At 45.1% G+C, this 13,034-nt stretch overlaps 1 protein-coding gene across 2 annotated transcripts in view; it reads left to right on the top strand.

Annotated features, from left to right (window-relative positions):
* Positions 1 to 12,286, top strand: part of Adra1b (adrenoceptor alpha 1B) — a 100,876-nt gene extending 88,590 nt beyond the window's left edge. For both annotated transcript variants that reach the window (XM_046462193.2, XM_046462189.2), the window contains one exon: positions 11,139 to 12,286. In XM_046462193.2, the coding sequence (XP_046318149.1) occupies positions 11,139 to 11,737 (599 nt within the window). In that variant the 3' untranslated portion in view covers positions 11,738 to 12,286. The remainder of the gene's footprint in view (positions 1 to 11,138) is intronic.
* Positions 12,287 to 13,034: the final 748 nt, after the last annotated feature.

Genomic DNA, 13,034 nt, shown 5'->3' with positions numbered 1-13,034 from the left:
GTCTTATCAGAGAAGATGAGACATAAACCCCAGCAACTATAATTCAAGGTAGGAAATGATAAATGCCACATTTTAGGTTCAGAAAAAGCACTTGGACAAGTCAGCAGAGAAATTGTTCCCAGTTCAGGGAGAAATTGCCTAGAATTTATTGAAATGAATGGAAGCATCTTTTTCTTATGATTAGGAAACCTGGGCTTCAGGGTTGGACTTTAATCCCAGCCCACCCTTTTCTGAGCACGTGATCTCATTGACCTCTTAAGCCTCAGTTTCCTTATCTTAAAATGAAATTCATAATAGCAGGACTGCTGGAAGGGTTGCTTTAGAGAATGTTTACAAACACTACCTAATGACTGGTTTAGGAACCAGTTATTGTAAAGGGTGCCTTTGGTGATTATCATTGTTTTCAGCATTTACTTTAAAATTCAACATGGGTTTCTTGACCCCAAAGATACTATATTTGTTGGACAAGTTTATGTTCCAGGGTTAAATGATAAATGAAAATGTAAAACCCTCGAAGGGAATTTCCAAATCCAAAGGAACTTCCTCTCACAAAGCTAGTGCTGAAAGAATTAGAAACTCTTTAAAAATTTTCTAGTTTTTATTGGGCCGAATTCTGTCAGCTCAAGATTCATGGCTTGGCCGAAGGTGTAACCAAATGTTCCTAGTAAGAACCACTTTGGAAAAAAAAGTTCCTCTCCATTTACAAGTTGATCAGAATGGTTTCACCACCCACTGCTCCCCTGAGGGCATGGGCTTGTCTGACACTAACTTGTGAAATAAGTCAATTCAAAATTGATAATCCTGGATTCACAGAATGTCAGCACCCGGAGGGATCTTAGAAACCACTCGGCCCAATATTGACATTCCTTGGACCAGATAAATGATGCTGCAGGTCCCCAGGCCTCGCTGCAGTCTCCACACCTGTTCATTGGCTCACTCTTTCAACCCATACTCAGTGAAGGCCTATGGATGCATATGTAAATAACGGAATATGCAAAAAATAAAAAGATCAGCTCACTTACTTCCTGCAGAAAGGGGAAGAGGGCACACATTGGGAACCAATAGGGAAGTCTGCTGGGCTTAACAATAAGAAGTTTCATTTCAAAGCATTCTTTCTCTTACCTGTGGGGCCCTTGGTCACGTGCTGCTGTCCATCTGAGTTCATCTCTTGATTTATAAGGTAGGGTAAATCCCTTCTTCCTCATAGAGCCGTGGGGATTAAATGAAAGGGCAGGGTGGGAGGGGAAGGGAGGGGGCATAGGGTTAGAAATGATGGTGGAATGTGATGGACATTAATATCCAAAATGCAAGTATGAAGACACAAATTGGTATGAATATGCCTTTTATACAACCAGAGGTATGAAAAATTGTGCTCTATATGTGTAAAATGAATTGTAATGCATTCCACTGTCATATATAAATTAAAAGAATAATTTATTTATTTTTTTTATTGTTGGTTGTTCAAAACATTACATAGTTCTTGATATATCATCTTTCACACTTTGATTCAAGTGGGTTATGAACTTCCATTTTTAGCCCATATACAGATTGCAGAATCACATCAATTACCCATCCATTGATTTACATATTGCCATACTAGTGACTGTCGTGTTCTGCTGCCTTTCCTATCCTCTACTATCCCCCCTCCCCTCCCCTCCCCTCCCCTCTTCTCTCTCTACCCCCTCTACTGACCTTCATTTCTCCCCCTTGTATTATTTTTCCCTTTCCCCTCATTTCCTCTTGTATGTTCTTTTGTATAACCCTGAGGGTCTCCTTCCATTTCCATGCAATTTCCCTTTTCTCTCCCTTTTCTCTCCCTTTCCCTCCCACCTCTCATCTCTGTTTAATGTTAATCTTCTTCTCATGCTCTTCGTCCCTACTCTGTTCTTAGTTACTCTCCTTATATCAAAGAAGACATTTGGCATTTGTTTTTTAGGAATTGGCTAGCTTCACTTAGCATAATCTGCTCTAGTGCCATCCATTTCCCTGCAAATTCTATGATTGTGTCATTTAAAAAAATAATTAAAAAAAAATGAAATAGGGCAAAGAAAGTTGGCTGACACCTAACAAGATGTTAACCACAGAATCTTTTGGTTGGTTTTTTTTTTTTTTTAACTTTTCAATAATATTCACTGGATTTTCCCAATGACAGAAGTAGTTTGTGTTTACAGAGACAATTTTGGAAAACACCAAAAAGCACAGAAAAGGAAAATCCATCCATAATTCTCCCACTTGAGGATAATCAGTGCTGATGTTCCAGCATATATCCTTCCAGACCTTTCTATCCATAAACATATACATTGTTTGCCTATGAACTGTACTGAGGGTGATTAAAAGCCTTTGTTAGATGCTGCTGAGATTCCAATTCTAATTCTGTGTCACCCACTAGCTCTGTGACTCGGTAACCTGAGTTTCTGTTCTCCTGGGTGTAATAATCATGGTGTCCAGGCCCAAGCATGGAGGTTGGAGCATGGAGAGGTTGGTGTGGATGGCAACCATAGAGCTGAGCAGGGCACAGTCACATGGAGCTGTCCCAGGATCTCGGCCTGCTGAAGGGGTCAAAGGAAGGCCAAGAAAAGCTGAGCATTTAGCCCAGGGCCAGGCACAGAGGAAGCGTTTGATAAATGGGACCTACTATTCTACAAACACGCCCCCATGTTTCTAAAGAGCAGAGGTTCAACAGGGTTGTGACCTTCACTGCTCACTGTTTACTCTTCAGATTTGTGAGATGGCCCCTTAAGGGTGACCTGCTAGAACCATGTCCTGCCAATAACTGCTTCTCCCTGTGCAGGTGCTGCCCAGCATTAGCCTTTGAATCTCACACTTCATAATCCCTCTAAATCACCCTTAGCCACTCAAAAGTCCCTTCTCCCCAACCTCCGTCTCCTACTCCCCCCACCCATCATAAATAGGGTAAAATAATGCAAATGCCTCACGTAGGTAGAGAGCTTTCACTCTCTCTAAGCCCTTCCAGAAGTGTCTTCTTTTTAGATCTGCTTAATAAGCCTAAATTAGAGGTTGCCAGGCAGGGGGTGCCAGAGTGGGGACTTGGGACCACGACCAGCATATGGTTTCCCAGGGATGCACCTCACCTGCAGGTCAAGTTCACAATGGATTTGGATGGTGTACAAGATAGCTTGAAATGACAGCTAGAGATGGTACAAGAAACTCTGAGTCCCATCTTCCATCATTCAGTCATGAGCAGATATTTATTTAGCACCTACTATGTGCTGTCGGCTCTCCAGTGAGAAAGTGATTATCTGTTCACGTCTGTTTCCATCCTTTAGAATCCACAAAGAGGAAAACTTCCCGCTCTAGGGCCCAAAATGTCTTCAACTCCTCTCAATTCCTCCTGGAGCAATTCAGAAAGTACTGAAATTGATTTTGTTTTCATCTTATTTTTCTCTACCATGACTTTTCATTTGTGACAAATGATGCAGGTTTTAAAACAGTGATAGAAAGCCTCCTTCAAAAGAATTTAGTGTAGATACCAAAAGTGAATTGGTTTAGAGAAAAGCGAGAATGCACCAGGGAAATTACATTGTTATGTGGTGTACATGTACAAATTCGTAACCACAAATCCCACCATTATGCACAACTGTAAGGTACCAATAAAAAGTATTTTTAAAAAGAAAGAAGAAAGAAAAACATAAATAAATGGTAGTCCAGGGCTGGGGTCATGGCTCAGTGGCAGAGCACTTGCCTAGCATGTGAGGCACTAGGTTTGATTCTGAGCACCACATATAAATAAATAAAATAAAAGTCCACCGACAACTTAAAAAAATTTCTTTTAATTAAAAAAAAAAAACGGAAGTCCACGTGGCAGAGTGATAGATGCTTAGCAAACCTAGACTTGAGGTGAGTGAATCATAGCCCTCCCAGGGGAGTTATTGATCCCTTTAAGACCATAATGGTTACTGACCCCTTTAAGACCATAATGACCCTATGGGCCCTCCTGCTAGAAAAATGCATGAATGTTACACTCAATTTTAGCAGGCTCAGGACCTGTGTGGGAAAGAGCCCGAGGGCGAGAGCCCCAATGCCTGGTGAGCACAGAAAACCTCATCATCCTCTTCTCTGCCTTCCTCCCCTCTGCGGCAGTCACTCTGGGATTAACAGCCGGTGGGCAGACCTGAAGCAGCACATTTGAATCAGTCCTAACAGATCCATTTACTGAGTGTTTTCAGTGTGCCAGGCCTTTGCCAAGCCTATGCTCACCTCATCCACCCAGAGGAGAGCTATCACCAGGTTCATCTCCAAGGTCACACTGCAGGAAATGCCAGGGCTAGAACTTGAACCCAGATCTACCGACCTGTGGCATCTGAACACTTTAAACCTGCTGCCTCGATCCATAAACATTGGTTGATGAGATGAGTGGCCACCTGAACATGTCCTAGTGACTCTGCTGTGTAACCGTGGAGTGACTGTGCGAGTCACTCACCTTCACCAAGCCCCAGTAAAAGAAGGAGGCCCGCCCAGCCCGGCAGGTCAATCATCAGGATTATGTCATGAGTGAGAAAAGTAGAGCCAGGTTCAGGGACATGCCAAGCAAGCTGGTGACATTGTCAAAGAACCCAGCTCAGCCTGACTTCCAGCACGGAGAGCCAGCCTTCCAGAAACCTATATTTCCTGTTGTATTGACTCCCCTCTCCTGGCAGCTTCATGCCCAGTAAAAAGTCTGTTTGGGCGCCCAGGGAAAGAGATCCCTGTCACCCATCCTCTTTCATGCCAAAGAGGCTTAGCACCTTTCCTAATTAACTTCAGCTTTTGGCTCCCACCAGGAGAGGCTGGCGCAGCAAACAAGTCCTCTAATCCTAGTAGCTAGTGAGTTGCTGGGGGTAGAGGGAAGAGGGAGGGGGAAACGCTGGTGGCCTGGTCATCCAGTCCCTGACCCACACTGCCCCTCTGCGGTGGGTCTGGGGAAACAGGAGTATCCTGGCAGGAACAGGAAGGGCTCTGGGCGCCGCTGGTTCATGCAGACTCTGAATTTCAAGACTGGAAAGGACCCCGTTCAAACCACTAAATTAAAGAAGGAAATTGAAGGAGGAAATCTGAGGTCCAGAACAGGAAAGCAAGTTACCAAACATAGGTTTTCTAAAGTGAAATTTCCAGCCCAGTTAGTGATACAGAGGTTTCATCATTATTATGTGGTGAGTTACTGTGGATGTGGAGTTGATTGGGTGGCAGGCACTTAGTAGTGTTCAGGGTGCCCCAAAGGACTTGACATACTTTGAAACAACTTCAGGAGAGTTCGATTCTCAGCACCACATATAAATAAATAAAATAAAGGTCTATTGACAACTAAAAAAAATTTTTTAATTAAAAAAATAATTAGTCCAGGTGGTGGAGTGATGGGTGCTTAGCAAACCGAGACTCGAAAGAGGGAGGGGGAAACAACTCCAAAAGGTCACTAACATTATAAGCCCCATTTTTCTAATGAGAACCCGAGGATCAAGGACAATACGAAAATTGCCAGTCATATGGTGAAAGAGCCAAGATTCCATCCCAAAAAGTGCCATTCCAACAAGAAAGGGGACTCCTTGTCAGAAGTCACTGAGGGCTTGTTCAAGGGTCGGGAGGTGCCATGCTGGGGGTCTGCAGGAGAAGAAAATAATTGAATGCAAATGAGACAAGAGGGAAAGCCCTTGTTCACCTACAGACATTCCAGGGTTAAAAAAAAAGGCTAAAGGAAACTGGGGAGGTGGGGAGGTAGGGAGAATGTCAGGCTGCTTGGCATGAGGGTGAATTGGTACTACCAGTTCGGAAGGCAATTTAGTTAGCTGTCAGTGTATAAATGGGGGGCTGACCCAGTGATTCCTCATGTGGGAATTTACTCTACAGAAATGTTCAAACATGCAGAATGTGAATTGCTTAAGGCTTTCTATTGCTGCAGTTTGTAACAGTCAAAAATTGGAAATCAATCACCTATTTGACTAGCATTGGAGAAGGTGTTAAATAAACTACTAAATACACAGTATTGCAGGGACAAGGGCGGGGGGGGGGGGTGAAATAGCATAATATATCCTGACCTGGGAAAATACAAACACTCTAAGCAAAGAAAGCAATTTAGGGAAAGGTATTGCAAATATGACTCCATTTTTTTTTTAATCTAGAAAGAATAAAAACAAAGCTGTTAACTCTGGTCCCTGGTGCTTGAATGGAGAAAGAATTTTCACTCAATATAGATTTTTTTTTGTAACATGTAATTTTTTAACACAGCATGTATCATTTTTGTAATAAAAATATACAGATCTGGAGGGGAAAAGAAAATAAATGAAAATATGTCTCCTGACCAGAAGGAATTTACAACCTGGGTGGTGAACAAGGACTCAGCCAGCCCGGGAATGGCTTAACATAGCAACAAGCAAACAAGAGAACAGGGTGATCTGCTTGTACATTTTATATGGGGTGCAGAAGAAAGAACTCCATCTGATGTCGATGGGGCTGATGGGACAGAGTTCCTGTGGAAGTTGACTGAGCTAGCTGTGAAGCACAGTGCAGCCTCTGTATCTGAGGGATCTGAATCCAAGTCAGCTAACCCTGGATTGAAAATATTCAGGGGGAAAATTGCATCTATACTGAACAAGTCCAGATTTTTTTTTTTTTTTTACTTATCATTATTCTCTAAAGACTACAGTATAGGCAGGCATGGTGGCAGACATGTAATCCCAGTGACTCCGGAGACTGAAGCAGGAGGATGGCAAGTTCTACACCAGCCTTAGCAACTAAGCAAGGCCTTGTCTCAAAATAAAATATAAAAAGAGCTAGAGATGTGGCTCAGTTGTTAAAAACCCCTGGGTTCAATCACTGCAAGGAAGGAAGGAAGCAAGGATGGCAGGGAGGAAAGAAAAGAAAAAAGAGAGAGAAAGAGAGTACAGTGTAGTAGCTATTTAAATAGTGTTGGCATCCTTTGGGATATTATAAGTAATCTGGAGGTTATTCAAAGTATAAAGGAGGATGTATATAGTTTATATGCAAATATTATGCCATTTCATATGAGGAATTTGAGCATCTGCAGATTTTGATATCTACAGGAGGTCCTAGAACCAATCTCCTGAACATGTAGACAGAAAACTACATACTTCAAAGTGGTCACCATTTATTATTATTTTCAAGTTGTCAGGCCACGTGTCAAAGTATTTTACATGGCCAGGCGCAGTGGCACATGCCTATAATCCCAATGGTTTGGGAGACTGAGACAGGAGAATCATGACTTCAAAGCCAACTTCAGCAACTGTGAGGCGCTAAGCAACTAAGTGAGATCCTGTCTCTAAATGAAATACAAAATAGGGCTGGGGAATGTGGCTCAATGGTTAAGTACCCCTGAGTTCAATCCCCGGTATCAGAAAAAGTATTTTACATGGATATTTTCATGTATTCATAAGCATTTTTTAACACAGATATGTTTCCCATTTTGCACATAAGAAACCTGAGGTTGAGAAAGCTAATTAACTAATTAACATTTCTAAAACCAAACAGCAAATTCCTAAAGAGGACATTCAATAACAAGTAGGTTCATGTCAACCAAAACCCTGTGCTCCAACCACTTGCCCACACTGCCTCAATTGAGGACCCAAAAAAACGGCTTTCTTCTAAGAGGAGTAACAGCTCAAAGTGCCCAAACTCAAAATGTGCTATAAATGCTCATGAGAAAGGTCATCTGCACTCCCTTACTTAGGCTCAATACTTTTCAGGGTTATGGTCCTGGAAGGATACTTGATAAGAAATAAAGGCAAAGATCCAACCTGCCTTTGCTCGTGGCAAAGTGCCTCCAGTAATAAAGAAGGTAAAGAAGAATCTGAAAAGATATGCTATGCTGCCCAGGGGGACACAGTGACATTTATGCCCATATCCTAAGGCCACGTGTACTCTGTTGCAATGGCCCCTTAGCTACTGCAGGGCACATGCCACATCCCAAACTCAGCTCTGTATATTCACAGCTTGTCAGTGCCTGGCACGTGTCAGGAGCTCAGTAATTCTGGAAAGAATTAATGAATGAAAAAAATGGATGAGTGTTTAAAAATTTAAATAGCTACCACCATCATATGCTGGTGTCCTGGTGTCAAAAAATGGGACCCAATAGCACCTTCCTCAAGACTGACTTCCCACTCCTAAGATTATTAAACGGGCTAACGGTGCAAAAAGTTTAGCACATTTCCTGTAGAGCACACACGCTATGTGAATGGCGGCTATTAGCATTACTGCTATTTATACATTCTTCATAAGAGTTGACCCCCCGGGATGCGTCCCCACTATTTCATTTGTTCCCTGTTTCACCACCATCTTCAACAGAGTTAGCACCAAGGAAAGTTATTGCTCTCAGTAAACATGGCTTCCCTGCTCTAGGCCCTCCCAACCTTTGGCCACAACTGTCTTTTCATTCTCAGCTGCCATCCCTCATGTCCTCACACAAGAGGACGTGCCACCTGTACACAGGCTCATCAACATTTACCCTCCTGGGGTAATGCACAAGGCTCCCTAGCCTTACCTCAGTCTCTCCTGCTTCCCACTTTGTCAAGACTAGTTTCTTAGGCCCTTCAGATGCAGTGATGCAAACAAGCCCATCACCATGGACAAAGACAGCCCACTCCATCTTGGGATTCTAGGTGTTCACACGTCATAGCTGCATCTCGGGTAGGGCCTTCTGTGTGGTGCCTTAATTCAAAGGACTGTCTTCAGTGGTAGGATGCAAACCTAATGACCTGGCCCTTGTCACAAATCAGACTATGAGGTGACATTGCCATCTGCCTCACCACAGCAAACCTAGAATGTAGCCGTCTCTCATATCTCCTCTCTGAGTTTAGAAAAGAGGCCAGAACTTGGGAGTTAGCATTTCTATTCCAGGTATGGATGACCCTGTTCCCAGATTAAATCCCTGACTACCTCGGTCCTGCACCAGAAGCCCAGTCATCTCCCACCAGCTACCACCACTGGGTTGCTAAGCAGAGAAGACTTGGGTTCCCTGTAAAATAGCCAAACCTCATACAATCAAGAAGGTGAAGTGCTCCAAGGGGGAAATGCAAGCATAACCCAAAATCAAAATAGGAATTCTTTCGTGCCATCACCTGTGGAATTTTCAGCTACTCTCAGATCTTCATTGTCTCCATATGCAAAATGGCTGGTCTTGACAAGTGCTAACCACCCCCCATTCAGATATCTAGGCATCCTCAATCTTCATTCAATAAATAAACTCAAAGATGATCCCACAGATCAGGTCCTTGGGAAACTCACAGTCTGACAGAGGAAAATAAAAGTTTTTACACCACAGTCTGGGTGACAGGGTTCAGATGTGGCTTAGAAATACAAAATATTCTGTAAAGTGCAATCCCATTTTTAATATGCAAATGTATATATACAACAGAAAAAAAATCTGAAAGTTTATGTGCCAAAATGTGATTTTTCTGCATTGCAGGGTTATGCTTACTTTTTAAAAATATTTTTCTTCCTTTTGGCTTTTTTGCATTTTCCCATCTTTTCCAAAAAAAGTATTACTGATATCATCTTTTTATTTCAAAAACATATTTTGTATTCAAATAGCTTAAATCTTAGCTATATTGCAAATATTCTGTGTGACCTGGGGCAAGACACTTACCCTCTCCGAGTCTTGTTTGCCTTATACTTAAAATGGAAATGGTTTTTAATTTGATATTGTCATAAAATGTTTTTGGATCTCAAATTCAGAGGAATGAGTTAATCATGTTTCGGGATTCATAACATCTCATCTTCATCAGTCTATGGCAGACTCTCTCTCTCTTATTTTAATGATTTATTTCCTTTTATTCCCATTCTCCATTCCCATGTCCATCTGCCTTTACCCTTGGGCAAACATTCTGTGTTTAACATGTCATTTTAATTTGAGAGTATTTCTACAAAATGCTTGTGGTTGTGTGGTGAATTACTTAAGTGATATTTTGTCATAAATCTCATTCTATTTCCTCCTTTTTTTTTTTCATAAGGAATGATGTACTTAAGATCCTTCAATATCACTCTGTGGACATGTCATCCTGGGTCTCTAAGCACTACTTAATCTCCATGAGTGCATCTACCTCATTCTATCGTTCCCATGGAGGGACACCCAGGTTTTCTCCAACTCCCTGTCACCACAAACTACACTACCTTGAGCATCCTTGTACATGTGCCCTTATAGACTTTGTGAAAATACATTGACATCTGTAGCCTAGAGCAGAAGAGCTGGGTCACAACGTGTACACTTAACTGGACCAAGTGGTGCCAAGGTCTTCTCCAAAATGTCTGAGCCTCAGCCATGCAGAAAGCTATCCATGTCCCTGCACCTCTGCCTATCCAGTTTCCTAATGTGTGCCAGCCTAACAGATATGTTACATCTCTTTGTGGTTTTCATTGTAATTTATTTGACTGCCTAATATTTTGTGCATCTTGTCATATGCTCATTAGCCTTTGGGCTTCCTATTACATAAATTTTCTTTGCCCATGTTTCTCCTGTTTCTCCTGGGAATGTTCTTTCTTGTTTATATAAGGAGTTCCTTGTCTTCTAAATATCAATCCCTTAACTCTTTGGGATATTGTAAATAACTTCTTCCCATTCTTGCCTCGTGGTTTATCCTTTTGAAGTGCTAAGTCATTTTTCTTCACCCCCAAGATCAAAAAGATAGTCGTTTAGGTTGCCTTTATTTTTTACCTTTAAAAGTCTGCCTTTTGGATTTAGGTCTTTCGCACATCTCTTATCTGCCATGGAAACAAATCAGCATATATTTATAGGTAGAGTGCCTGCCACAAAGCCTGTCCCCCAAAGACATGTGCAATGATGGGGATTGTTGTCACATGGGTAGAGTGGGGTACTGCCATCTATATGTTAGATGATACATAGACATCCTATGTGTAAACCTACATATAACGGAGCTCAGAAGCTGTTTCACTCAATCGGGAAAGGTTTCAGGACAGAAGGGAAATGACTGAGGTTGTCCCTATGAGGGAACGTGGGATTCTTTCATTTTGAAAAGAAAGGCTGTCCTTCCAGGCAGACAGTGGCTTGGGGAAAGTGCAGGGATCAGGAAAGGCGCGGGCTGGCACTGCTTAGGGGGAGGTAGGAGGAGAGAGCCGAATACTCACCAGCTGCTGTCTGTTTCTGCCCGCGCCCTCCCCACCCCTTCCCGCTGCAGGCTCCCTGTTCTCCACCCTGAAGCCCCCCGACGCCGTGTTCAAGGTGGTGTTCTGGCTGGGCTACTTCAACAGCTGCCTCAACCCCATCATCTACCCGTGCTCCAGCAAGGAGTTCAAGCGCGCCTTCGTGCGCATCCTCGGGTGCCAGTGCCGCGGCCGCCGCCGCCGCCGTCGCCGCCGCCGCCTGGGCGGCTGCGCCTACACCTACCGGCCGTGGACGCGCGGCGGCTCGCTGGAGCGCTCGCAGTCGCGCAAGGACTCGCTGGACGACAGCGGCAGCTGCCTGAGCGGCAGCCAGCGGACCCTACCCTCGGCGTCGCCGAGCCCGGGCTACCTGGGCCGCGGCGCGCCACCGGCCGTCGAGCTGTACGCCTTCCCCGAGTGGAAGGCGCCCGGAGCCCTCCTGAGCCTGCCCGAGCCGCCCGGCCGCCGCGGCCGCCAAGACTCGGGCCCGCTCTTCACCTTCAAGCTGCTGGCGGAGCCCGAGAGCCCCGGGACCGACGGGGACGCCATCGGGGCCTGCGAGGCCGAGGCCGACGTGGCCAACGGGCAGCCGGGCTTCAAGAGCAACATGCCCCTGGCGCCCGGGCAGTTCTAGGCCCCGGCACAGCTTCCTTTCCCCGGGAGGAGCCACCGTGGGGGGAGGGCGGGCGGAGGGCGGGAGGGGAGTGTCAGCGCCGGGGGACAGGGCCCGAGGGAGCGGGGGAGGGGGGCGGGAGAGGGGCAGCTGCTTTTCTGGCAGGGGCATGGGTGCCAGGTACAGCGCCGCGAGCTGGGCCGAGCATGCTGAGAGCCTGGGGGACCCGACGCCGGCCGGGATTTACCTCTCTCTCTCTCTCTCTCTCTCTCTCTCTCTCTCTCTCTCTCTCTCTTCTCTCTGTATATATATAAACGAGTCTCTCTCTTCATGTATTTAACTGTGGGTACACGTGCGTGTGTCTGTGCGGTGTACGTGTGGTCTGCATGTGTGCGTGTGTTGGGGGCCGCCCTCGCGGGCAGAGCGGGTGTGCGCCCCGGAGACAGCCAGCCAGGGTGCTGTTTGTCTCGTGACTTCGTACCTCTTAAGCCCCTCCTTGTTCTTCAATGAATGATGGCACTTTGATGGGATTGGAAACAAAGTCAGACATTAAAGATCATTTCTCCTGTGCGCCTTTGAGTACTTTGTGACAAGCGGGGCTTTGGGGTTTCTGTTTCTTTCCTTCCCCTTCAGGTCAGAATGGATTCTGGGTTTTGGACGATCATACAGTGAAGCTGCACGCAGGGCCCTCCCATGGGTCTGTGGACAATAGTTTTGCTAGATCCCCTTGGTCCCAATTCCTGTTTTGGCACAACTGCCTTCCAGCAATATATAGTGGTCCCATCCAGAGAGAACACACAAAGGCCATGAATCTGGACCCCTGTTAGCTCTGCAAATACAACTTCAACGGAGACCAGACCCAGTCTCACTGAGAGGTAAGAAAGTCGAGTGATCCTATTCAAGAGGGACAAGGTCTAGGGTGGTCTGCCACCCTTCCCTTGTCCAGACCATCAAGCTCCACCTCCCTTTGGGGAGGATGGGAGAGGATGGTGGAGTGCTCTGGGCTCTTGGAAGGGGACTTGCCCCATATGTGGGTTGGATTTGGAAGAATTTGCATCTTCCCAGTTTCCCATCCTATACTGTGGACCTACCCTTTGAAATTTAAAAGCCAAGAATTTGACACTTTTTGTCTGGCTTCCCAGTGGGCACTTACTTCCAGCTGATTTGGCTGGAGTCTGAGGCCCACCACCACCACCAGTTAGTTCACTAAAGTGTGGGTGGAAGGGGACACAGGTGCAATTGGTTCCCAGTCCCTCTCTGACCTCACCAGACACACTGGCCTGTTTGCTTTTCTTCAAATGGGGGATAGCCTGGCTCC

This window comes from Marmota monax, unplaced genomic scaffold (assembly GCF_021218885.2).
Source record: "Marmota monax isolate L192 unplaced genomic scaffold, Marmota_monax_Labrador192_F-V1.1 WCK01_AAM20220418_F8-fsc00236, whole genome shotgun sequence".
Taxonomy (NCBI): domain Eukaryota; kingdom Metazoa; phylum Chordata; class Mammalia; order Rodentia; family Sciuridae; genus Marmota; species Marmota monax.
Note: the sequence above shows the minus strand (reverse complement) of the source record. Positions and strands in the feature narration are given on the sequence as shown.